Source organism: Notamacropus eugenii, chromosome 3 (genome assembly GCF_028372415.1).
Source record: "Notamacropus eugenii isolate mMacEug1 chromosome 3, mMacEug1.pri_v2, whole genome shotgun sequence".
Taxonomy (NCBI): Eukaryota; Metazoa; Chordata; class Mammalia; order Diprotodontia; family Macropodidae; genus Notamacropus; species Notamacropus eugenii.
Window position 1 is genome coordinate 150,303,534 of NC_092874.1, and position 26,338 is coordinate 150,329,871.

The window sequence follows — 26,338 nt, forward strand, 5'->3', positions numbered from 1 at the left end:
GAAATCTGAAGATTTCCTTAAGTCTTTATCATCACATTTACAGTCTAGTAAATAGGTGCACATCAGGATGCGCATTCTGGGCAAAAGCGCTCTTCTCTAACCACAGCACGCCAGATGTCAGGTGACTTGAAAGGAGCTAATAGGCACTGACAACTTGTGCTAATTTGATGTCTGGGCTGTCTTCTGGGACTTTCTGTGAAGTATAAATCTTTACACATATGAAAGCTCACGTTAGAAGGCTTCAGCCATCGATTCCTTCAGGGTGATGACAGACTTCAGTAAACAAGAGAGGTGACTGGTGGTTGAGGCAAATGCTGGAGCAGGTGGGTGGGGGAATCTAGATGCTGCATATCATCGCTATCCACTTTGAACTCGATTTCTATTTCATTTCCAGGGAAAGACAGCAACCCTTTGCCAAATTTTCAAATTCATCTCAAGGTCCAAGAGTCTTCACATGTGGTCTTTGGGAGATTATTGTGTACTGAAGCTTCTCACAGCACAAGGCTGTAGGTCTCCCTAACTTTACTTAATGTAAAGGAAGTCTCTCAGGGCTCCACATTGCCTTTAATTAGTGAGCTAGCCCTAGTTTTGCTACATTGAGAAAACTGTTTGGTGGTTTCTAAGATCAGCACCCACAAAATACTTCAAAAAACCCTAATTACTAGGTAGAGATGATTTTACTGGTAAGGAATGACCAATATCACATTTTATTAGGATAATGAACAAAATTAGCTGGTCAAAGTACTGCCAGTATTTTGCATTTCAGAAGAAAGTCACCTAGATCAAAAAACTTGAGTTTAAACAAGTATTTGGAAAGGTCAATGAGAACATGAAACAATGAGGTATATATATTCAACAAATATAGAAAGGAAACCGCTCTTGTTTAGTAACTGAGCTCAAAGTATGTAAATGTTGAACCTCACGTAGGAAACAAATGACTATTAAGTAGCCTTGTATTACAGTGCAACCCGTGATGAAATACCGCAGACAGAACTTCATTAAGCAATTTTGAATCAAGTTTGACTTGTTTATTCAGCTTTTTAAAAAATCAGAATCAAAAGCCTTTTGAAAAAGGAGTTGCATTATTTTCCTGTGTTGGGCCAGTTCGTTCTTAAATTAAGAAGAATCTCAACATCTTGTGGAGCTAGTTTATAAATCCCAAGTTCATTTAATGCTGCTGTGGCGATAGGTTCTTCTATAGCCGACTGCAGCACATCCTTCAAAAGTAGGGCAGATCCAACATTTAAATTCAAGACAATACAGGCTTCTTTGATACTATTTTTAAAAGAGGAAGAAACAAACAAAAAAACTACATTGTTACAAAGCAATTTCATTTTGAGACACTAAGTATCCCTCACTGATAGCTTAATGATTTTTTTAAACAATGTTTTCTCCCCAATTATGTGTAAAAACAATTTTTAACATTCCTTGTTTTTTTTTTTTAAAGTTCTGAGTTCCAAATTCTATCCCTCCCTGAAACAGTAAGCAATATGACAGAGGCTATACATGTGCAATCATGTAAAGTGTTTCCATATTTTGTGCAAGAAGATTTGAACAAAAAAAAAATAAAGAGAAAAACAGTATGCTTCAGTCTGTATTTAGAAACCTTTTATATAAATTGCTGTAGTTTTAGCCCTGTTAAAACTACATAAAAATATTTCCAATCTTTAAAAATGGAATTTTGTACATTTTTATTTTCAATAGCTCATCTGTTCCTGCTGTACATATTTACCCTGCTATCAGTCAATATATCATGCATATATAAAGGCAGATTTAGGATATGAGGAAGGAAAAAAATTAAGAGAAAAAAAGACCAAAGTGAAAGTAGGAAGGGCAGTATTGACTAGTTATGTTTTATTGTACTATCCAACAGAAGCAGTGCTTAAAAAAAAAAAGCCTGCCACTCTGTATTTAGATTTGTTTAAAAGACTCAATTTTAAAACCAATCTTGAAAGCACTTGCGTAAATTTTGTTTCATGCAAGAGAGAAAGTGTGGCAGAATGATCAGAGTTAGGAAGGTAAGCTGAACCTACACTATAAAGAACTAAGTTATCCTGAGCAAGGCCCTTAAAAATGAAGCATCCCCAAGCAAGGCTTGATTAAAAAAAAAAAAAGTTGCTAAACTGTGGTGGTGGGAACGAATTTCTCTAACGAATTCTAAGGTCTAGACCTCAGGGAATAATGATAACTAAGATGCACACTCACATTTTAAGTAGGTGACAAGTAAACTTCAGGTCTGGCCTAACCTTCAATATAAAATGTTTTACATTTTGCCATCTTAATTCTACATCTAAATGTATTTCACAGAACTGAATTTGCTTTCCATGTTGTGGGAAATTCACTTTGTAAATCACACAAATATGTGAAGCTATTATTTTTATACTTTATCATATAGCATCATGCAAAATTTTAAAAACAAAATTGTTAGATAAAAGTCAAGATTTAGCTCCTTTTAATTTCTGTTAAGTTCTCTGGAAACAGGGGCTGATCTTATACTTCTGTAGTGCCTCCTATAGAGCTGAGCATAAGAAATCTGTGAAGAAATCACTTTAAAAATCATAAAGGAATTATATTAAATGGATTACATTATTCATCATACTTACTGAATTTAATTGATATGCCTATAACATTTTCACCATAAATGAGAAAGTCTACCACTGCCAGTCTTAAATTTTTTTTTAAGAGGAATTAACCTAATCAAACTTGTTATAGAAATACATGTTGAAATATTAACAAATCTGCAATTTGCTTACTGCTTGAAATAGTTTTCTGGTCTCTTGCAATAGTGGGAAAACAAAGGGAAAAGATTCCGAGTCATGTCAAACTGAAGCTGAGCTGCTCCTCCTTCATTGAAGTAATTTGCAAGAATTATCTGTGTAAATAAAGAACAATTTATCCCATGTAAGAGATTCTTTCACAGGTATAGCCCAAGGCCAACTAGGCAATCTACTTACTTCCTGATAGATGTATACATCCAGCTTTTCTACAAGCATTTGCCAGAAAATCTTAAATAAGGAGTAACAAAGCTGTTGTTCCAGTTGAAGAAGGTGATCCCTTAAAGAAAGCAGCAATGGGCAAGCTGAACTTGACAGGGACATTACTGCTTGCTCTGACTGAGAGGGCAAGGACAACCACCTGAAAGAATCAAAACCGCAGGCCAATGCTGAAAAATCTATACAGCAAAAGTTATTTACATTTTTTTACAAAGCTGTAACAACATTCATTTCAAAATTTATTCAAACTATATGGGCATTACTTTGAGTAAAAAAATAAGCCTTGGTTATCAGTTGAGTAAAATTAAAATAATATAAATCCTAAAGAAAATACTTCAAGATTTTATGCCATGCTAATACTGGTTATTGTGAATATTTAAAGTAAATGTTCAGTTTTTGTACTGATTTCCAAAATGAAACAACGAGGGGTAGTGATATTTTCATATCCAAAGGAATATTTTAAAAGGTTCAAAGTGTTTACGATAGATTTTAAATATAGTAAACATCTCAGTTACTTTAAGGCTAGCCTCCAGGCATCATCAAGCATTCTGAAGAGTGAACTACAAACCCAGAAGAGATGGGGGAAAAGAGCATTTATGGCAGAGAAGAAAACTTTTCAGCACCAACAAAAATAACTGAAAGGGGACCAATGATATAAAAAGGCTGTGACTGGCTGTGAAAAGATTTAATGAAACCTTTGGCTTGACTGGTGATGTTGTCTATAAATGTTCATCCTTTTCAGCTAAAAATCAAGAAATGTGATAGAAGCAACAAAATACAGAAAAGACAAGAAGGAAAAGCTTTTGACAGAGGGATGATAGAAGAAATGACAGTAGTCAGGGAAGCAGGACCTGGAAGAAGGCAAAGGCAACAAACATTGTGACAAGAAAGAGGAAAGAACCACAAGAGAAGCTGCAAGTTAGGAACATCTGCATCTACAAGCTCCTGGGGTGGACACCTCGATGCATTATTAACTACAGGAGTGGTTGGGGGAGGATACAGTACTATAGTTCATTCAGCTCTATTAGCCCATTGATATGGTTCACTAACTGATCATGACAGAATCATTAAGAAAGTTATGTTCCATGAACTCGGGTTAAAATAGCAAAAAATATAAACTAATTTTAGAAAGATTTAATCGGGCAATTTCAAATAAATAGGATTAGAGTATAAAGAGTAAATAAACCTCTACTATCGAGGACAGTGCATTCTCTAATGATTCTGGATGTTGATTCTAAATAGATTTTATTACAAAAAACTTAATTCTGATTGACTTAGACTAAGAAGATACCTATAAATGAGGATACAGAAAACTCACCTTTCTTTTGTATACAATTTTGCTGCATCTTTGATATCTCTGAAGACATGGTCTACTTGACGAGTCAACATGTCAAGTTTCAAGCGCTCCAGGAGGTTAATCATATCATCAAAGACTGAGCTCTCCATAGACGCTAGTTGCCCTAACTGCAATTTACTGAGAGTCTTACTCTCTGCGAGAACTTCCAAAGCAGCCTGCTGAAGTTGCAGAAAAAACTAAAAGGAAAAAACAAAGCTTACATATTCTCACACAGTGATATACATATATATAGATATAGATAGATAGGTAGATAGATAGATTAATCTACTACTTTTATAGGGATTCTTTTTTCCTATAAGAACTGTGTAGTAGAAGTTGTATGGGAAGTTAAAGAATGCAACCAAAAATATCATTGGCTTTTACAGTGGTATTGTGAGTATAGTCATTTTTTTTTAAACTGCTCTTATGGAGAATATTTGATCATTGAAATGTCAGATAGTTTATTTTCATCCTGCCTTCTTATTCTCCCATATGTGACTATAAAAGAAAAAACAGAGTATGATCTTTCTCTAGAAACTTGCTGAGTTTTCCCTAAGGCAATTCTTTTGGTTTACAAGTCTCTCCTGAGGAAATATAATTTCTGCCTTTCATGAAGAGGAGAGGTGACAACCTATGAGTGTGAGATGCTATATGTGTCAACCACAGATAAGATGTATCTTTGGCTCTGCTTTGTCTGGGATGAGGGGTCTATCCAGAAATGACTGATTTTGTAAAAATGAGGCACCAATAAAACTTTCCTTATGGGTCTCTTTTTACATACTCCAAAGGCACTGAACATAAAAGAAGGTTCAATATAAACCAAAATATTTACAGCACCTTTTGTGGTAGCAAAGAACAAAGTAAATGTCCATCGACTTAGAATAGCTAAAAATCTGGTGGGACATGAATATAATGACCTGGTACTGCAACGTAACAAATGATGAAGGTGAAGAATTCAGAAAAGCACACGAAGACATAAGCAGAGTTAAATTCACAGAGACAGAAAAATAATATATGCAATGAATACAATGTAAATGGACAGAAACCTGCCTCCCCCCCCCGCCCCCCCGCAAAAAGAAACCTCTGTAATTATAATGAACCAAGCTTGGCCCCAAAAAGAGATGAGAAAACACGTCCCTCCCTTTTACAGGTCCAGAATACTTTACAGTGTCATACAGCTGATGTGTGGTTAAGTTTCGCTGATAGGCATTCCTTCCACTTCTTCTTTATTACAAAGGAAGGCTCACTGAATAGGGGAGTAATATAGTTGGAAACAAAGATGATATAAAAACAAGCAGAAACAAAAAAGCCTCACACCTTTTGGAAAGTCATATATATGAAATTTAAGATTTTCCTTAAGCTAGGTAAAATTTGAATAATTCAGAATATATGTATGCATATATGTGTGTATGTGTGTCTGTGATGCCTAGAAACAAGCAGACACAGAATAAGTGGTATAGCATGAGAACATTTCAATAAAAGCTAAAAAATATTCCAACACATAAGAAAAGAATAAACATAATGTAAGGCAGCATTCCTCATGTCAATGTGTCCATACAGCATTTGAAAGATACTGATAAAACCTGCATTTATTTAGGTTAAATAGGATAAACAGAGAATGAGGAAATTTTAAAGGAATATTAGGGAAATTAAGCCTATCTTCATAGTGAAAAATATTCAAATGAAAGAAGTATTTTTTAACAAATGATTTTATATTTGAGAGGACAATAAGACTAATACCTAAGTTCTTTGGCATATCCTCTACTCACACTCAGAGGAATGCCAGAGTGCTGACAAAACTGTGGGAAACAGGAATGGAAGGAAATGGCTTTGGATTTCATATAAGAAGTAGTCTGGAATTTCCCAAGATGCATATCATAATTAGATTAAAAAACCTCTTACTTTCCCACCTATAAGTCAACATGAGAGAATGAGAGTGAAAGAAATGGGAAGAGGTGCCCAAGGATCACACACTTAGATGTAGAAAGGACCTAAGAGCTATAAAACCCACTTAGATTACAAATGAAGATGTAGTGAAATCCAAGCTGGGACTGAACGAAATGAGAAGATTCAAATAGAGCTGGCTTTGAGAGCAAAATCCACTACTTTGAAATGATGAGAGAATAAAAAAAGTCAGTAGAAATCAAGGGAAACTAAGAAAGAACAAGCCCAGGTCCACTTACATTTCCACTGAAGACCAACATAAACATTTGAAATATAACTGTAAAAGGGAAAAATGTAAAATCCTATATTTGGGTTAAAAAAGCCCAGCTGCACAAGTATAGGATAGGGGAATACAAACAAAATGAGTGAAGTATAACATGGAAGTCAAAAAAGATTTTGGGCCACAGTAAGTCAAAAGCAGCAAGGTGTCTAGAACACGGGGAGCTATAGTCCCATTGTATTCTACCCAGCTTAGGCCAGGGCCAACAAATGTGATCATTTAATTACAAATAAAAAAAAAAAGAATCTGCACAATAAAAGTCAATTTCCAAAATGAAATACACTAGAACATAATCTTCACAGTAAATGTATGCAGTAAAGCATGTATGTGACATCTATAAGGCCATTGTAAAGCTAGAGGACTGTGACTAAGATGGTGAGGGGACACAAAACCTAATGCCAAAGTGGTTGAAAGGAAAAGAGGGACATGAAAGGTGTCTTTAAGTTTTGGAGAGCTGTTGGGTAAAAATCATCTGTACCTCTTTTTAAACATTAAATCTGGTGGTAGTTGCAGAAACATTTTGGGCTCCTAATACTGCAAGACATTGTCAGCTTCTGATGAAAGCCCTGAGTTCATTTTCTGAAGAGCAAGGAAAGAATTCCTCTGTTGACTTGAAACTGTCTAAAACTAGAATGTTCAGTGAGTTAACAAGCATTTATGCATGACACTATGCTTTGATTATTATGGCCCCACGTGCCAGGCACTGTACTGGGAATACAACCATAAACAGGAAGCCAATGCTTGCCCCCATGGACAAGGATTATATTCTAATGAGAGAAAGGGATACATAAAAGGGAGATGAGAAAGAGATGGAAAAGGTGCCTACAAAGGGGCACGGCAGAGAATGTCCAGAGAATAAGGAATAGATTCTAGAGAACAAACACATGACTGGCCTGGGCACTTTCCTTAAAATGGAGGTTCAAGAAGAAAGGGATGGTAGTGTAGTAGAGTGCACTTTGAGGCTAAGAAGGCTGTTGGGAAAAAAGTACAAGTCTTGGAATGAGGACTTTAAGGGAAGGTTAAAAGGCTACCTGTCAAACATACAGGAGAAAGGATTCCTATTCAAGTGTAGGTCTCTTCTGTTTTGAATGTGTATGAAAAATGTCAATTCTCCACAGGAAAAAATGATCAAATGATGATGAAAATGAAAAAATGATCCATCTTTGATGTAGGAAACAAATTGTTAATAATCAGTTGAAAACATCTTTAAATTATCCAAATACCCAAAGAAATGAAAATTTTAAAAACTGTCCAAGTTTTCTGAAAAAAAAAATCTGAACATATTGTTGGTGGAAATGGACCTGATGTATGTCTTCTGGGAAGCTATCTGGTAATACACTATGAGTTATAAAGTGGATCACACTCTATTCCATCAGCACAAATTTTTGTTGCTCTGCATCTTTGATTTCATCAGTATAGGGAATTACTATCATGCAAACTCTGACCAACTATTTTGTAAAGCTGAGAATTTTGGGGAGATGCTGCGCTCTTCAGTTGTATTTGTTCCTTTGGGTTTTTTTTTTTCTCCACCTAATTTCTGTGATTTCAAAACAACATGAAATGAATATAAAGGAAATATATAATATGTAAATATATAACTATATATTACATAATTTATTATATAAAAGCAATATAATGAAAAAAGAAAAGAAAAATAAAGACTATTGGATTTCTGGAGAAGCTTCTTGGGGCTCTGGGAAATTAAGTGGCTGAATTTGATCCCCAAGCTTCCTGACTCCACAGGCAGCCTTATCCCTGACCAGATGCTTCCTCTTATTAATATTTTGGCTATTTTATTTGTGGTACCCAAACGGTGGAAACCAGCCTATGTTTCAATGACTCTTGTGGCGAATGGTTGAATAAATTGTGGCATACCAACACAATGACATATTACTGCATCATAAAAATGACATATGGAAATATTTATACAAAGTCATGCAAAGCAATGAATACAGCAGAAGAAAACCTGGCTGAATTTCTACAGGATGATTATATTAGTCTGCAGACCACAAACATAAACTTGCACACACAAACACACACATACACGTACCAAGAGTAGCAACAAAACTAAGTACACAGATGGAAAAGAAACTGGGAGGATATATAGCAAATAAAAATGTAATGTATCTTAATTTTATAGTCTTATTTGGAATTTCATCCTATTTTGTTTGCTAATTGTTAACTTTTATCAGAAAAAAAAATTTTAAATGGAGAGAACATGTTATTCACTAAAAGACTGTGTTGACTTTAGTAATTTATAAACTAAAAAGATCACAAGTAATCTACCCTTGCTACTCCTGAATAACTTTTTAAAATTATTTTAAAACTACAATAATATGACATTTTTCTTGAAGTGAGGCATTAAGATAAAAATAACAATCATACAAATCTCTGTAGTTGGTATTAACAAGTTCAAAACAACTATTGAGTGATAGCCAAAGAATTGAAGCAGTGACTCCTACTGGTTCTAAAGCTATTTTTTAATGTAAAAAATTATTTTAAAGTTAAGTTAATCAAATTCCTGTATATTTTCTTTAGGAACAAAGTAGAAAGAAAAACTCTCCCTAGAGATAAAGTTTGTGCCATCACCTATAAACTGATGGAATGGTTGACCCTCTTGTTCTCCAATGATTTGTTAATTAGAATACCAGGATTAATTATCACATTTGAGGTTTCAATTTGAGAAAATTCTATACCTTGGTCACACAGTCTCAAAATTATCATGTTAGCATCCCTCATATATTAAACTTTTAAAAGAATGAAATAGTTTAGAATTATATTTACTTAAAATGACTGAATTATTTAATAGAAAAAAACATTCACTTACAACATTGTCAGCCCAGTCTGCCAGTACTGTTGAAATGTAGTTGACGGCATTAAGAATTGCACAGTATCGAAAGGCAAGGGAGGCTCTGGTCTCTTCTTTCATAACCTGAGTTAATCGTATCCTGAAATCATCAACCAAATCTTTCTGTAACTCCAGGAATTGAAGCTTTCTAGAAGCTGTAGGAAGATTCTTATACCTATCTGCAAAGAAAAGTCAAAACAACATTAGAACTTTGATTTAACGGATGTTCCCAAATTAGGTTTTTTCAGTGTTTTTTTATGTCATTTGTTTTCTAAAAACACAGGATTATTATTAAATTGGCTACAACACACAATCGTGGCTCCTTATTTTGTGAACTATTACTGCCAGGAGACAAGCATGGAAACTTAAGACAGAGTGATGGGCAATGCTGGGACAGCTGGGACAGGGGTGGAGGACTTGAGAAAGCATCTGGAGAAAACACGGACAAGACTGTGGTGCCCCCCTCTGAAACACAGGCATCTTCCATAAATATTATGAAGAACGTTTCTCATTATTACACCAATTCAAAAAGAATCATGTCTTCCTCTCTTTTTGGTAACTTATTGCGAAGAATATACTAATCAACCAATTACCAGGTATTTACTGAAAAGACTTACAATTCCTAAACACTGTGCTTTATGAAATTTCTACTCACTTGTTTGTATCTGGAGCAGTACAGCAGTCTTCTCCATATACACATAAATTACTAAGGTCTCTTCTGAATTATTAAAAAAATTTCAGAAATAGAATACTGGGCTACAATCTGCCAAAATCCAAATTTTGAATTTGATGGCTCTGTAGTGCAGTGTGGTCTTCATTTTAGCTGAAGCCAGAATTTCCAATTGCTTGGAAATACACATTTGAGTAGTCAAATCTCAAAACATAATTACCTGTTATAACCAGCAGCAGGGTCATAAAAGTCTCTGCACAATCCGGAACCTTCATTTCATCAACATCTGTGATGTCTTTATACTGTGAGACCCAGGCAGCTTCGGATGAAAGCATCGAGTCCATCTTCTGAAGAGCAACTGAAATGCATAAAGCATATCACTTCAAGTGTTTACACTACTCACCTTCAAACTCAAGTTTCTTAGGAAGGGATATGATTTAAAAAAAGTAAGAAACAAAAACTCTCAAACTGAACACCCAGCATTATTCATTGTCTATATTACATCAGACCTCCTTACTTTAACATTAAAGTACTCATTCCTAATAAAAGTGTCCTAAAATAATTATACATTTAATTGACTTAAATGCTATTACTGAAGATTCTTTTGATATTGTAAATACTGTAGGACAAAGAGTCATAGAATCATAGATTTAAAGCTAGGAAAAATGTTAGAGACCATCAAATCTAACCCCCTTATTTTACGAGAAAATTCAGACAGGCAGAAAATAAATGACTTGCTTAAGGTCAAAAAGCTAATTAAATGTCTGAGGCAGGATCTGAACTCAGGTCTTCCTGACATCAAGTCCATACCTACCACCCAAGGTGACTTTTCTTACACCACTGTCAGAATCATAGAATTTTAGAGTTAGAATAGATTTCAGGGATCATACTATATTCTGTAATATGGACCTTTTGGTAGGCTGGTGAAGTCCATGGACTGTTTCTCGAAATAATGATTTTTAATATATTTTTAAGCATAAATTCTATTAAAATATAATTATCAAAAAATTGTATTATGGATTCCAAGAACCCCCGATCTAATTCAATTAGCCCTTACTTCTGACAGATAAGGATATTTGTATACTCTTCAGTAAAACTATAAACTGTACAATGGGTGGGAGTAGTAAAGGAAAGGAAATGATTCAACTGGTAAACCCCAGACCAAAAATAAGTTATTTCAGCCATGTAGGTCTTACATTAAAGGATGGAATGTCCTTTATCAAGGAAGATTCTAATGGTAAGAGCCCTTTAGTTCTTCTGAATCTACAAAGGGTGACAACTTCTCAGAAGACTTCAGCCAGTTGTGTACAAGGACCTGGCATTTCCCATCTCTGTTCCTGTAGCTTCTGGGTCAACACAATCACCCTTCTTAAATTTCTGCCTCCTCTCTCTCCTTTCACCTTTATGTTTATTTCTTCCTCTGCCTGGCTCTCACAGCAAGAAGGAAATGAACAAGACGGCACTAAGACTGAGAACTCATGATCTGTCTCTCTAATCTTGCCTCAATTCCAAACTCCCCTATTTATGATGTGTATACCACTGCTTCCTACTCACCTACATTTGTAACCTCAGGCACCTTAAATGCTTCCTTCTCCCTCTCATCTCCCTTTTCTATCTCCAAATACTTGTCAGATTCTGTCAATTTGCTTCCATGGCATCTCTCATACAGGTTGCCTTCACTCCTGTCCCATGGCCATTTTTGTTAGTACATACAAGCTATCATCATCTCTCAAGTGTACTATTAGAATAGTCTCCTAATTGGTCTCTTCCTGCTTCTGATCTCTCTAGGCTGGGGGAAAAGCACAAAAACGATAAACCATATATGTACACACCTTGTCTCCCTCCCAAGCCTAATAACAATACAGCTTCTTACATTTTCTTTCCATGGTTAACCATCTCTGAAAGCAGGTTTCCTCTGAGAGAATATGCATACAACTAGGAAAGGTGCTGGGATATCCATGAACACTTTGTAGCTCCCTTTCAAACAGAAGTACTTCATCCACCAAATGACAGAAGAGATTGTCATCATACAAAAGACAAGGAATATCAGCAGCTAATTTCTCAAGAACCAGCATCATAAGAGCACGAGAAAATTCTAGCTAGAAGAAATAGAAGCACAGGTATGTAAATAACATGTTACTATGTAATACACACTTAGCTTTAAAACGGGCACTTTGACAATGATTTTCTTACCCTTGCATTTACAGGAGAGCCTACTTTATCTAATATTGGTTGAATTTTCTCGTCTAGAAATCTAGCATGGTTTCCAATCCACATAAGTACCTGAGTCAGGTACCACTCAGGCTGAAAAAGAAGACAAAACAAAAATGTGTTACAAAAGCATGATTAATATTAATCCTACAAAATATATTTATTTAATTGCATAACACAGCATCATAATTAACCTCACTAAGGTCAATTAAAAATCCTTTTATCTGAAAGGAGTATTTCTGTCCTATATTTTGTACTTATCTAGAATTTGGCATTAAAGTATTTAAATATTCTTCACACTAATTTTGGTATCCACAGATTTAAAAAATGGTACTAAAAGCTAGTAACATACTTTTAAAAAAAATATTCAGAGTATAGGGAAAAAGAAAATGATTAAGACAACTAGTCTGTAAAATATGAAAATTTGGAATGGGTACTTAAAATATGATTTTTAATGGTTTTTTTCCTTTCAAAGGAGAAACTCAAATTTCTCAAAATTGCTTAAAGAAAAATTATAAGTCAGTCCATGTTAAGTCTTCATCCCTTTAATATCAGAGTTCAGTGCCTAAAATCAAAGGCAATTAATTAAATTATCCAACAGAACCCTCTCTAGATTGGAGCTGCATTAACTATATACAATGAGGTTTGAATAACAAATAAAAGAATCATTTTGAATTCTGATGGTCTTTTCTCCCCAAATTTCACTCTTTCCCAAAGAACCTAGAATATCTATGTCTCTGAGAATTATTCATGACAGTATTTCTGGTTGATAGGGGTAAACAACTCTGGAGCAAAGAGTTGGTGGGCAGAATACTGGTTTTAAAAGGGCTGAGGTTGATAAAAAGTTTGTCACAATCCAGAAGTTCCTTCCTGCCCCTCTACAACTCCAATTCCACTGACTTTTCTAGACTTCCCTCTCTGCTGCCCTGCTCTATTTCTCTCTTTTCCTGAAAAACAGAAGTTTCAATAAAAACTAAACTGTTTTTTGAAAAATCAATATACCTCTCATGCTCATTAAATCCTTGTTTATTTTCAAGTTACAGAAAGGCAAACTATATTTTAACTATTGAAATACAATCCATTGAACAGTGTGGTTTTTAATAACATCTTTATTATTCTATGAAAACAAGCATATGCAAGACTGTTTCCCATTTCCTCAGGATGAAGACAGCCTGACTATCCATGCACTGCGAACAGAAGAAATTCCTGAACAAAGTTACCCAGTGGGCAGGAAATGGCCAGTGACACAGCTGACAGGAATCTCCACACCCAAGCCTTCCCTGCCTTCCATTTCTGTTCCCTTTCCTTGCACTGACCTACCTTTTTCAGGCTCAACCTCTGGCACAAAATCCATTGATCTGTATCTTCCACATTCCTCCCCCACCAAATTTAGAAGAATTCAAACACTAAAATGTATGTGGATCCAGTCATAAAAACTGCCATGATAAAAACATTCTTGTACTCTTGTTTTGAGAAAGGTAATTAAATAGTAGAAGGTATAGTAAAAGCTCCCAGTTGGAGCTTGCTGGAGTGCATGCATTCCTGTTACAGCATGTTAATGGGTTAAGGCCCAACTTATGCACATCACTAATCCCATGAATGCATTCTGCTAAGGTAGGTTTCTAGTCAGACCAAAGGAATTTGGATTTCTAGAGAACAAAACATAAAGCATATTAACTACAAAGGTTTCTGAATGGAGTCATGTTTTCATTTAAAACTAAAGAATACATATAAATTCTGTTTGATGTGAACAAAAACTTCATATAAAAGATGACAACCTCACACCTTGCTTATGACATTAGTTTGTCGATTCCCACTGAAGTGATACCTGAACCTCTTCTGGAGGGGAGTCAGCATAATCTGAATGGGAAGGATGACCAGGGGTGAAGCTGGAAGAGAATATTTTTCTGGAAGTTTTTTTGGTTCAGTCAGTAATTCATCTCTGGGATGATTAAGTCAAGGTAAAAATCCCAAAAATCATATTTTACAAATCTTAAGTTTACAAAAGAAATGTTCAGCATTGGAATGTAATATGTACATTTTAACCATTTTTACTCAGAGATTCTACTACTACTAGGTTTATATGCCCCCAATGAGGCCACTGATAATCAGAAGAAAGTCCCCATATACACCAAAATATTTATAGTAGCACTTTTTATGATAAAAAAGAACTAGAAATAAAATAAATGTCCATTGATTAGGGAATGGTTAAACAAACTGTGATATGTGAACGTAACGGCATATTACTGTGTTTTAAGAAATGACAAATTTGATGACTACAGACAAGCAAAATATCTACATGAACTGATATAAAATGAATCGAGCCCCAAAAACCTAATATATACAATGACTACAATAATATAAGTGGAAACAATCACAGAATACACAAAAATGGATGCAAGATTACAAAGAACGAGCATGTCTCCAAAAAATATATGACACCTTATCTTACCCCCTTGTAGAGGCAAGAGATTCATGGACGTAGTACGCTGCACATATTTTCAAGTTTTTTTGAAAGGTTGATCAGCTTTCCTAATTTTTTCCCCTTTCTTTTTCCTTTTTTTTGTTGTTAAAAATATTATTTTTTATTTGGGATAGCTCTTTAGGAGGGAGAGAAATATTGAGGGAAATTTTGGTGAAATAAAAAACAATACCAAAAAATTTATTAAAAAAACTAACACAAAAAATGCAACATTTATTGAATTTTTAAAAAAATTAATACTGAAATAAGTGAATTATTCAACATAACTATTATAGTTGAAATTATTCAACTATAACATTCACAGCCAACTCAAATGGTAGCCTAGTATCCTAAAAATACAAAAGAAAAAGTTTCCATTAATCTGGGTAAATCCTCTATAGAGGATTTATAGTAAACTATGATTAAGCATTACAACAGCATGAAATATGGAGGGATTATAATTTTCATCAGTGGATGATCACCATTTGTATGGCAGAGTAACTCCCCCCTCCCACCTGCTTGACCACTATTTTCCCCTCAAATCTTAATAGTCTCATATTCTGAACCCAAAAGTTCTGCAAACAGCAGTGCTCCCTCAACACTCTTATCTGCTTCCAGTCCAATCCCTATACCCATCTTTGAGGGGAAAAATCATTGTGGAGAGGGAGCTTAGCTTCCTCACCCCCAGAAGCAGCAACTGCTGACTCTCTGCCTCTAAAAGGTAGATAAGCAAGAGTCCTGGGAATGGTAGCATCCCCAGAGCAGACAATCAAGTCTTCTTCCAGCTCAGCCTTGGAAGCCATCACTGTGGGAAGCAATTCCATAACGAAGGGACCAGTCATCACTACCAACTGCTACTCACTGGGCAGGTGAACCAGACTAAGTTGAAGTAGCAAGACATGCTGAGAAGAAAGAAAGCTTGTACCAGGAAAGTCAAACCATCACCACCAACTTGACTACCATCTCCTTTCAAACCCTGATAGAGAGAGCTCAGGACCCTGAACCCAAGAGCCCTGGGAAGAACAATGCTTCCAGTTGAGAACAGTGAATTAATCTTATACCATTTTCTTACTGATCCTATTCACAATTAATTGCTTTTTGTCTTGTAACTGCTTAAATCATGGTTCTCTGTCCCTGAACTTGGTTCAGAATTCATCTGGTCTGTAATGGATAAAGTTTAAAAATCCAACTCTCCTGTTAATTATTGATCTATTCTTGCCTCAAGGAATTTAACTAATCTTAGGGAATGCTTGTGAACACAAGAGAGCCAAGCCTTATAGCTTTATGCCACCAAGCTGCCCATAAAGGATGCCTTGTTCACCATCTTGCACCTGAACTCTCAGGAGAGGAGGGGGTCACTGCTAGCCTCCACTACCAAACTTCTAATCAATCATGTTGTTCTCTGCACCTTAACTCTGTAACCAATCATGTTGCCCTCACTCCTATTTCATCTATCCTGTTCTGTTTTTTTGTTCTGCACTCCCCAAAACCTGCAATAAGGGGAACCCTGAACTTTTGCTCGGGGTTCTTGGTATAAATGGAGGCAAGTTACTGACCCATTTATTGACAGGTAGCATGACCCTGCTAATAAATGTTATCTTGCTCAGAAAATTTCCCATTTACCTTTTCGTTAGATTTCATTCGAAACACAACCCAGCGTCTATAGCCATCACACTGAGAAGCAATTTCTATGGAAAAGTAGCCTGGCAACTGTTCCTACAGGTTTAGCTGTACTAAAGCCATAGCTACTAAAGACCTAGGATTTATCACGAAAGTCCTTGGCACTCTCAAATGGTCCCAGATCAGAAACTCATATGAATTTTTTTCAGAGGAAATGACATTAAAGAAGAAACATTAACATCTGCTTTCCTGCTGCAACCTAAGGACCATGAGACCTTTCCATCTGATTTACTGACAAAATCTTTCATATGTCTCCACAATTAGAATATGAGATCCTTGAGAGTAAGACAGAGACTGTCTTACTTTTCTATTTGCATCTCAGTGCTTTGCACAAAGTAAAAGCTTAATACATTTTTTATTCGTTCATTCATTCACAGATCATGCAAAGCATCACTATCAGTACAGATAAGGATGATGACAATGAGGATAAAGTCTAACTGTTATGGTGCTTTTCCCAACAAACTCTACTCATGAGATAAGTACTACAGGCATTATTGGTCTCATTTTACAGATAAGGAAACTGAGGCTCCAGGTTAAATTTTTTCTACAATAGGGACCTCCACTTCCTTTTCTCTCACTCTCTTCTTAGCTCTCTATTGTTTGGCTATCAATCTCAAACTACTCTCTCCAAAGTTGCCAGTGATCTCTTTATTGCCAAATCTAATGGCCACTTCTCAATCCTCATTCTTCTTGATCTCTCTGCACCCTTTAACACTATTAATAGCTGTCTTTTTGATACTCTCTCCTAGTGCTCCTCTTATCTATCTGACCACTCATCTTCAGTCTCCTTTGCTAGATCTTCATCCAGATGAGATCTGCTAGCCATGGTTGTCCCGCAGAGCTCTAACCTTACCCCTCTTTTCTTCTCTTTAGGGATGTCAATGGCTTCCACGGATTCAATTATTATCTCTATGCTGATGATTCTCAAATTGCTTATCCAGCAAATCCTGCTGACCTTCACTTTTGCATCTCCAAATGCCTATTAGATATCTCAAATCAGATATTGTATTCATCTTAAAATCATCATGTTCAAAACTGAACTCATCCTCCACCCTCAAAAAAATCCTCTTCATTTCCAAGCTTCCCTGTTACTGTGAAAGGTAAACCAGGTTCAAAGCCTAGGTATCACCTTTAAAAAAAAATCCTGTTAGATTTTCCCCTATTAACATACTGAATTCTACTCTGGTGTGGGGACATAATGAGCCAGAAAGTGTAAGGAAAAAAGAAAAAAACAAAAACCTTAACTTTTTCTTGTTGGGGTAGGAAATGAAGGGTCAGACTCCTTCGGGTCAGATTCCACACATTCAGAGTTATAATCCTTTTCTGAAAATGATTTCCATGGGCCACAAGTATGTTCTATATCTACATATGGATACATCTCACTACATAAAATGTCAGTTGCTTGAAGGTAGGGACTGTTTTTCTTCTGTTTTCAAGTCCCCAGTGCCTAGCAGAATGCTTATAACCTAGCAGGTATGTAAAGTATCTGTTGACTGATTTCTAATATTTGTCTCAAGGAACCTAAAATATGATAAATATTACCGTTATAAAGCACTATTTTCTTACAGAAGGAAATACAAGTCTCTTGGGTCAAGTAAACACTTTGAAATTCTTTTACTCAACGTATAAAAATTGTCTTAAAATAGGACATTACATTTTCTGCAAGGGCATATGAATATCAGGTCCAAATCCAACAACAATAATATAATAATTCCTAAGTTCATCTTTCTCTCTCTCTCTCTCTCCCTCACACACACACCATTTTAAACACACACACACACACACACACACACACACACACACACACACACACACACAGCATTTTAAAAAGATTTCATTCTTTAATCACATACTGATTGTATAAAAAGTAATAGTTCCAAAAAGATACGAGGTTTGAAGTTTCAGAACTTGACAGAACAGTGTCTCCAAGTTACTATATACCTCTGGGGTGCCAGCTATCTTCTGGCCAACATTCTGAGGCTGAGGGGGTCCAATGAATGGCCAATGAAGCTGTGTTAATATCTCTTCAAAGTCACTGCAATAGAAAATTAATACTAATATATTTTAGTTAAAACAGAAATCTAGGTAAACTTTCCATAATATTCAGCATGGGTATGTTACCTACCATGTTAGCTTGTCCTTGAGGATTTTATGCCAGAATTTAACAGTAGATCTAACAAAACTAAGGAGATGAGAACATGATGAGTCCTGAAGCTTAATATCCAGTTGTGCCATGGATACTAAAGTAGTAGCTGCCTCTGGAACATTATTGGTCATTAGATACTGTTGAATATTATCACTGTAAAGCAAATATTAAAATAAATTTGCATATAGTACAATAAAAAAATTAGAAAAACTGTTTAAAATCAGAAAAAAAAGATTTTCCAATTGATTTTTAGATGAAACTCAATACAGATCTGGCTCAAACAAAATAATGATATAGGCAACATTTACCTTTCCTCTATTCTCATATGTAATCCTTTACTATCTAATACCCATGTGCTGCCCCAAACCCTCTCCCCATCCTCCCAGCAATGCAGGATCTTAATTACTTGAATTTTAAGTTCTAGATCTTTCTCTATTGCCCAATGTCACTGTTCCTTTCCTCCACCATTAAAACTTACCTGACCCAAGTCCCATTGTTTCAGGGTCCTGTTAGGTAACTAGCTAACTAATCCGACTGATTATAGATATGGTGCAAATATCTTAATGTTTTATCCTTCCTTCCATTTTAGCAGAAGCCTTCAATGTTATTAATCAAAGCATCATTAGGATACCACATTTCTCTTTCAAGGATTACTGCAAATACCAGATATGGGATATACTATTTTAACTGAGACATTTCTTATAAAGTTTTCCCCAGACTTATTGCTGTCCTCCTAGAACATAAATATGTGGCAAAACGGGTAAAGCAGGGATTCAGATAGTCTCAGTTTAAATAATTTAAACAAAAGGAATGAGATGTTTTGGAACCCTAACCTCTACCATGGGCTTACTACGAGCTCTTTCCGTGACTTACTACAGTTACTCACAGACAAACATTTTATATTTGAAATTCTACAAAGCAAGTATTTTCATACTTTACTCCCCCTCCCACACTCCTAATCCAGCCAAACTGGCCTTCCCTCTGTTCCCTAGATGCAGTATTCCATCTCCCATCTCCATTCCTTTGCATCGGCCATCTTATATACTTGGAACACACTCCCTCTTTACTCCTGTGGCCCTCGCTTGCTTTAAGACAGTACTGTCTTGTGCACGAAGCCTTTGATTCCTCCAAATGCTTGTGCTCTCCCTCAAATCAATCCTATATTCAACCACTTTAATACGTTTTTGAATGTCTTCACTTTATATTTGTGTTGTCTATTTGCATGTGTACTTCTTGTATGCCCTAGTATCATGTTAGTTCCTTGTGAGCAGGGATTGTTTCATTCTTTGTACTTATATACTCAGGGAATAATATATTGTGGGGCACATTATAGGTGTTTTAATACATGCTTGTTGATGGAAACTATGTAAAATAACTTCTTTGTTTTGGAGAGACATGAGCAGCTTACAGTCACTGAGACAGTCTTCCAACTGAAACAGAATGCAGACTTTAACTTTATTACATCTGAAATGCTATTTTTTCTGTCTCTGATTTTTTTCTTTAGCGTGTCAGACACTGTAATATTTACTAGCAACAATACCACTAATTGATTTGAGGCAATTGAAACAGACTTCAGTAAACAGCAAAGATAAGGTGGAAGGTGGGGTAGAAAAGCAAAAGGGCCAAGGATCAAGGAAAGTGAACTAAATATGAAGCCTGCAGGACACAGCAGGTCTCAAGTCAAGCAATCCACACACTAAGAACCAGGTAGGTGACGCAGACAATCAAAAATCTCCACCTTTAAGTATCAAAATTCAGAAAACACTTTTAAACAGAGGATATACATGTGCCTGATGCTCCTCCATACAGTTTCCAAAGTGATTTTTTAAAGCATATGCGAAATCACATCACTCAATTCACATCATTCAATAAACTCCAGTAGCTCCCTATATGGCAACTAGGTAGTAGTGCAGTGGTTAGAGTTTGTGGCTGGAATCCGGAGGACCTTTGAGTTCAAATGCCAGCTCAGGCACTTACTAGCTGTGTGCTCTTAGGCCAATCCCTTAACCCTGTTTACCTCAGTTTCCTCATCTGTAAAATGAGCTGGAGAAGTGTAATGGCAATCAGATTAGGATCTTTTGCTGTTTTTGTTTTACTAAAAGTGCCTCCGATTGAATAATGTCATTGGAGAGGATCTTTCCCACCCATGGATGGGCCTGCCCATAGTGAGAAGCTTGATTAGGAAGAGTTGTTTCATAGGAGGGTCCCAAGAACCTTTTTTTTTTGTATAGAAGCACTGGGTCAGAGGGCAATGGCCTCTGGCTCTAAAAAAGTGTATAAATACTCTGAGGGTGAGGTTTTCTCTTGGCGATGAATTTTGGTAAGAAGGTTTGAGTGCCAGATGAGGATTCTGGGAAGACCCCCACCCTTTGATTAAAGTGATTGCTAACCCCTCAAAAGTTGCCTCTCCTTTTATGAATGTACATCTAAGAACCTGTGACAGCAGGCCCTCCTGTATAAATTGGGGTACTTACTGATACAAGAAGGAAATGGCAAACCATTCCAGTATCTTTGCCAAGAAAACCCCAAATGGGGTCACGAAGAGTCAAACATGACTGAAATGACTGAACAACAACAAGCCTCCTGGGATCAAATGTAAATTCCTGTGTGTGGTATTTAAAACTCTTCACAAGTTGGCTCCTTCCTACCTTTCTAGAGTTCTCATTCCTCATACATAACATATTCTTCATATACAACATTCCACGTTCCATCTCCAAGTCTTTGTACTGTCTATCCCTCATTCTCTAGATGCACTCCTTCCTTACTCAAAGAATCCCTGGGCTTCCTTCAAGCCTCCGCTCAAATGATACCTTCTAAATGAGCTGCTCCTTGGGTTCTCTCTCTGCTAGTATCTCATCTCCTACAATCTACCTGCTTACCTTGCATTTGCTTTGTATGCCTTTTATATCTATCTACATGAGTGAATGTTGTTTCTACCATTAGAGTATAAGGGCTTTGAGGGAAGGAACTACTTCATTTTTTGCCTTTGCATCCCTGGCATTTAGTACATCCTATAGTAGGCCTTTAATAAATGCCTGTTGAAGGAAAACTGTCTATACTAGATCATTTGTAAGTATTCATACCTATTTTTCTTTCAAATTGAAATAAAACTCTAAAAAGTGAACACTCATTCACAATGCAAGAAAAAATTACCATTATACTATTTTTATGACAACTGAAAGAATTTAGTTTTTATAATCTCTAATTAATCTGTTTGATGTCAACAATGCCCTGGTAAAGACAGAAGCCTCCAGGGAAATGATAAGTAAGAATATAATAAACAAAGCATCTTTTACCTTAGCTCCTCTATTTGTGAAATCCACTTCAGATAGGCCAGATGCCGCTCAATCTCTTCTATTTGGCTAATCGATACTCCAAGTTCATCCATCCATGGCTGTGCTGTCAACAAATGACTGTTGATTGAACTAAAGAGAAGGGCTTCTTTTTCTAGAAGCTGACTAAGAAATTTCTTTGAATCTTCAGCATTTTTTAAGGCATTCTGAATTCTTTTAGGGACTTCTGATGAAATTGTAAGTACCTGAACACACCAAAAAAAAATTTACAAAAAGGGAGATTAATGTCAAAATATCTGCAGTCTTACTTTTTACATCCAAAATATTTTAAGTTCTTTTATTATGTGTAGAAAATAATATAATTTCATATTATCATAACATGGTACTAAACTAAAAAACAGAAAAATATGTACACCAAACTCATAATTTCAAATTTTTCCTTAGATTTTATCTTGTCTAAAAGCTTTTATCATGCTGATGTTTTGACCCTCAATAACCTATGAGGCACTTAAATGCAGTTCACTTTAACTGTGGCTGTTCAAAACCAGAATAAGGTCAGGGAATTTGGGGTTCGAGAGAAAGCCCTGTAACAACTAAACAACTAGGGATTCTCTGTGTCACGCAGAACCAGTAACATCATTCACTCTAGACTGTAGCTTGTTTATATTTAAATGTGATAAAATAAGAGGAAAATCAGTAAAAAGGTATTGCTATACACAGAGGGGAGGGGAGGATAGGAGAGGGCAGGGGAGGGAAGGGAAAAAGAGGAAGTTTTTCCTATATTTAGAATGGTACCGTAAGATTTACTACAGATTCCCATATTATGGAAATATAAGAGATTAGGAATGCTAATCTTGCATCCATTTTGACAGCGACATAGGTAAAAATATATTTTAAACAACAATATATTACAAAAAGTATGCACTGTTCAGGGAAAAAAAGAATATGGACACAGAATTTATTTTTCACCAATGTAGTAGAAAGAAAATTTCTTAATCTTTGCCAAAAAGACAATAATACAACTAAGTGTAAAAGCATTTTAAAGTAATTATAATAAAAGCTCCATAAAATGTTACCAACATTACCAACATCATTTTTCCAATTACATAATGTCATTCAAGTAGGAAATTTGTCTTTTATTTATTTTGCAGAATACTTAATAGGTGGTGGATCCTTTATAAATTTAAGAGCTATACAACTATTACCTAACTCTCCTGATCCCAAAGTCAAAATGCCATGAATATTTTTCCTGTTTTTACCAACAGCTATTCATTCTACATAAATGTGCAAGGAACTCATCAAATGTACAATTCAATTTTAATTTTTAATACTTACCTGTTCTTCTAATTGTACTTTATTGTTTGTCAACTGTTCTATGAGTTTTCCAAGTTTCTTTAAAGATTGAAGATCATTTCCAACTTCCTTTTCCACAAATTCAGACACGTAGGAGGGGATATCACAGGTATCTACATCTTGGTTGGTCTGTTCTTTTCTGACAGGAGCTGCCATTCTTAGATCTCCTAATTTTTTTTTAAATTGTAAAGCAAAAAATTTACTGAATAACAACAACTGTATGCTACAGAACATACACGTGACGGCACACTAGAATCACTCAGACGATCCACAAGCATTTATTAAACTGACACTTTGGTGTAAGATGTGCGCTCTAAATCCTTTAACTTCCATGTGCTTCAGGTAACTCTCTAAGACTTAGCTACTAAGTTACAGGCTGGTAACAAAGATTTATCATATACAAAACACCATATGGGAAAAGGGTCATCATCCGACGGGGTAAATAATGTGGGAGATCATTGATATTTCTTGCCTTTCCTACACCTCAAGCTTTAACTACTGCCACAGCCTTCTGACTGGTCTCCTGCCCAGTCTCTCTGCACTCCTGCCCACCCCTGATCTTTCCTAAGTGTATGACAACTTCTACCCTTCCCTCAATCAGCTCCAGCAGCTCTCCAGGACATCCAGATGAAACAGAAAACCATCAGTTAAACTTGGCTCCCTCCTACCCTTCTCCCTACGTTCCCCCACCAGGACACGCCGCCTTTCTGGCTCTTTCCCACACCCAACACTCCATCCGAAGCTCCTAGCATTGTCACCGGCTTCATCCTTCTCCCAGCCTCCCAGCTTCCCTGGCCTTCCTTCAAGTCTCCATTAAAGTGCCACCTTTCTCAAGTCTCCTTACTCTTGGTGTCCCCGCCCCCTTAGGAATTATTTATTAATCTGCGGATGTATTTCCAGTTCACCCTGTCGCGTTTGTCTTTATTACTCAGTTTTTTTACTTCTCTTGTTTCTACAAGCTGCTGGCACGCCGCGTCCCTCCCCGCCCCGCCCAGACTGGCACACGGTGGGCGCCCACCAGTCTGCATTAGGGTGGTACAGGCACAACGTCCAGATCGACCCTGATCACAGAGAAAGCTTTGGAGACTTTCAGCTATTAACAAGTTGTAAAAGTTCAGAATTCACGGACCCCCCCAGAAATGCACCCCCAAGTCCTCCCTGACTTTGCAGGCTGGAAAAGCTGCAGTGGAGGGAGGTCAGGTAACTTGGCCTGGGACGGGTAGGTAATAAGCGTCAGAGCTCGGACTCGAACCCAGGACACCGCACCGCAGCCCTCCCGGGCGTAAGCCGCCTGGGAGGCTCTCGCGGGCTTTACTTAGGGGAGGTCCTTCGCCCCCGGCCCGCGTGGTCTCCCCTGACCTCGGCTCAGCGCCGGCCGCCGTCTGCTCTCCGTCTTCTCGGCTCCATGCGCAGCCCGCCTGCCCGGGGCAGCCTGTGAGAGGCGCCGAGGGAGCCCCTCCAGGACCGGACTCGCAGACGCCGAGACGGGCGTTTCACCCGGAGGATGCCGCGGTGGCCGCCCACGCCACTTCCTCTCCCGAACTCGCTGACTCCTTCCCCTCGTTCCCAGAGGAACACACTCTTCGTTTTCCCCGGCCGCGGATAACTAGCCTGTGGCGCCACCGCCTGCCTGGAGGTCGCGCTGCAGTTCTTACGGGGAGGCCAGACAAAAACTGGTCCTGATGCTAGTCTAAGAACTTCCTAGGAACCTGGGTCATGGTCGTAGTGATAGTACTGGTAGTAGTTGGTTGGTTGTTGTCCTTTATGCTTGAAGAAGACCAAAATGACATCACTATGTTGGGGTCAAGGTACGGGGTGTACTGTGGCTGAGCTTGGGAGACTACCATAAGTCCAGCACAAATGAAGATTTGGAGTAGAGATGCCTCTAAAAAGTAGCGGCAGCAGCAGTAGTAGCAGCAGTAAACATCAAGAATTACCAATAATGACATCGCATTATATGTAACATTTACATTTACTAATCATAAGCTTGCATGTTGTATGGAGGCAAACAGAAGTGACATGGTGGATACAGGGCACTGGACATAGAGTCAGGCTGACCTGAATTTGAACCTTGCTGGACAAATGGTGCTGTGTCTCTCATTCTCAGTTTCCTCATCTGTAAAATGGCACCTACCTCACAGGGTTGTGGTGAGGATCCAGTGAGATAACATATGGAAAGTACTTTGACTTTGCAAATCTTAAGGCACTATATAAAATGTTAGCTATTGTTATTACTAATGGATCACAAATCTTGCAGATGATGGTTGAGAACAGTTGTAGTAGCAAGGAATACTGCTTTATGCACCTAAAATCCTCTGTATTTTATTTTGAAGATTTAAACAATAAAATCCATAAGTGCAGTCACACCATTATAGTTTTGTGAAGTTGAAATACTGTGAAATTGTTTGTTTTTTTTAAAGAAAAAAAATGCCAATAGTACCACCTTCCAAATTTTGCATGATGGCAAATATATGCAACCAAATCTCCCCACCCTAATGGCATGGCATTTGGGATAACTGGTCCATTGTTTTTCTATGCCTTTTAACTTTGCTCAAAGGAGACAAGTGTCCTGGCCTTTATTAAGGGTTGTGGGTACCCAAAATGTGGGCTGTTAGTCACTAAGGAAAGTGGATAATCCAACACAAACTCCTATCACTTCTGAGCGATTCACTAATATCACAGATTTAGAGCTGGTAGGAGTCCAAACTCATTCTACAGACAAGGTAACTGAGACCCAGAGAGGTTAAGAGACTTGCCCAGGGTCACATAGTCATAACTGACAAAGTCAGAATTTGAACACAGGTCCTCTGACTCTTAAATTCATTGATCTTTCCACTGAACCAGAGTTCCCCAGATGACTCTGTGCCTCCATTTCCTTATTTATCCAATGAAGAGGCTGAATTTCAAGGTCCAATTTTAATGATCCCTGACTCCATGACTCTACCTCCACCTCCTTCACTCCTTGATTATGACAACTGAAGAGGTATTCCTGGCCCTTCCAACCCTTCTCTGAAGGAAAGTATTGTGTCTGAAAGTATTATATAATATAAAGTATTATATCTGAGACTTTGAGGATCCTAAGGCAAATACAATTTCCCAAATTTTCTGCTTTCTAATTTTGTC

At 37.0% G+C, this 26,338-nt stretch overlaps 1 protein-coding gene across 1 annotated transcript; it reads right to left on the reverse strand.

The window, feature by feature from the left end:
* Positions 1-1,006: 1,006 nt before the first annotated feature.
* On the reverse strand, positions 1,007-25,417 carry RINT1 (RAD50 interactor 1). Its single transcript, XM_072653098.1, has 14 exons — positions 24,575-25,417; positions 23,198-23,382; positions 21,866-22,107; positions 18,549-18,722; positions 18,312-18,458; positions 14,068-14,224; positions 12,265-12,375; positions 11,945-12,170; positions 10,292-10,429; positions 9,381-9,580; positions 4,312-4,526; positions 2,955-3,135; positions 2,754-2,872; positions 1,007-1,275 (listed from the first exon to the last, which is right to left on the reverse strand). The coding sequence occupies exons 2-14, from the start codon at positions 23,369-23,371 to the stop codon at positions 1,083-1,085; spliced, it is 2,277 nt and encodes a 758-aa protein (XP_072509199.1). The 5' UTR covers positions 23,372-23,382; positions 24,575-25,417; the 3' UTR covers positions 1,007-1,082.
* Between the last annotated feature and the right edge of the window lie 921 nt (positions 25,418-26,338).

What these genes read in the sequence shown, in the direction of transcription:
- RINT1 (XM_072653098.1), bottom strand. Translation starts at nt 23,371, where the DNA reads ATGGCAGCTCCTGTCAGAAAAGAACAGACCAACCAAGATGTAGATACC. An exon ending in TCACAAATAGAGGAGCTAAG is followed by an intron (nt 18,723 to 21,865) that starts GTAAAAGATGCT and finishes TTTGCTTTACAG; the next exon opens with TGATAATATTCAACAGTATC. An exon ending in GCTCTCCTGTAAATGCAAGG is followed by an intron (nt 12,171 to 12,264) that starts GTAAGAAAATCA and finishes TATTTCTTCTAG; the next exon opens with CTAGAATTTTCTCGTGCTCT.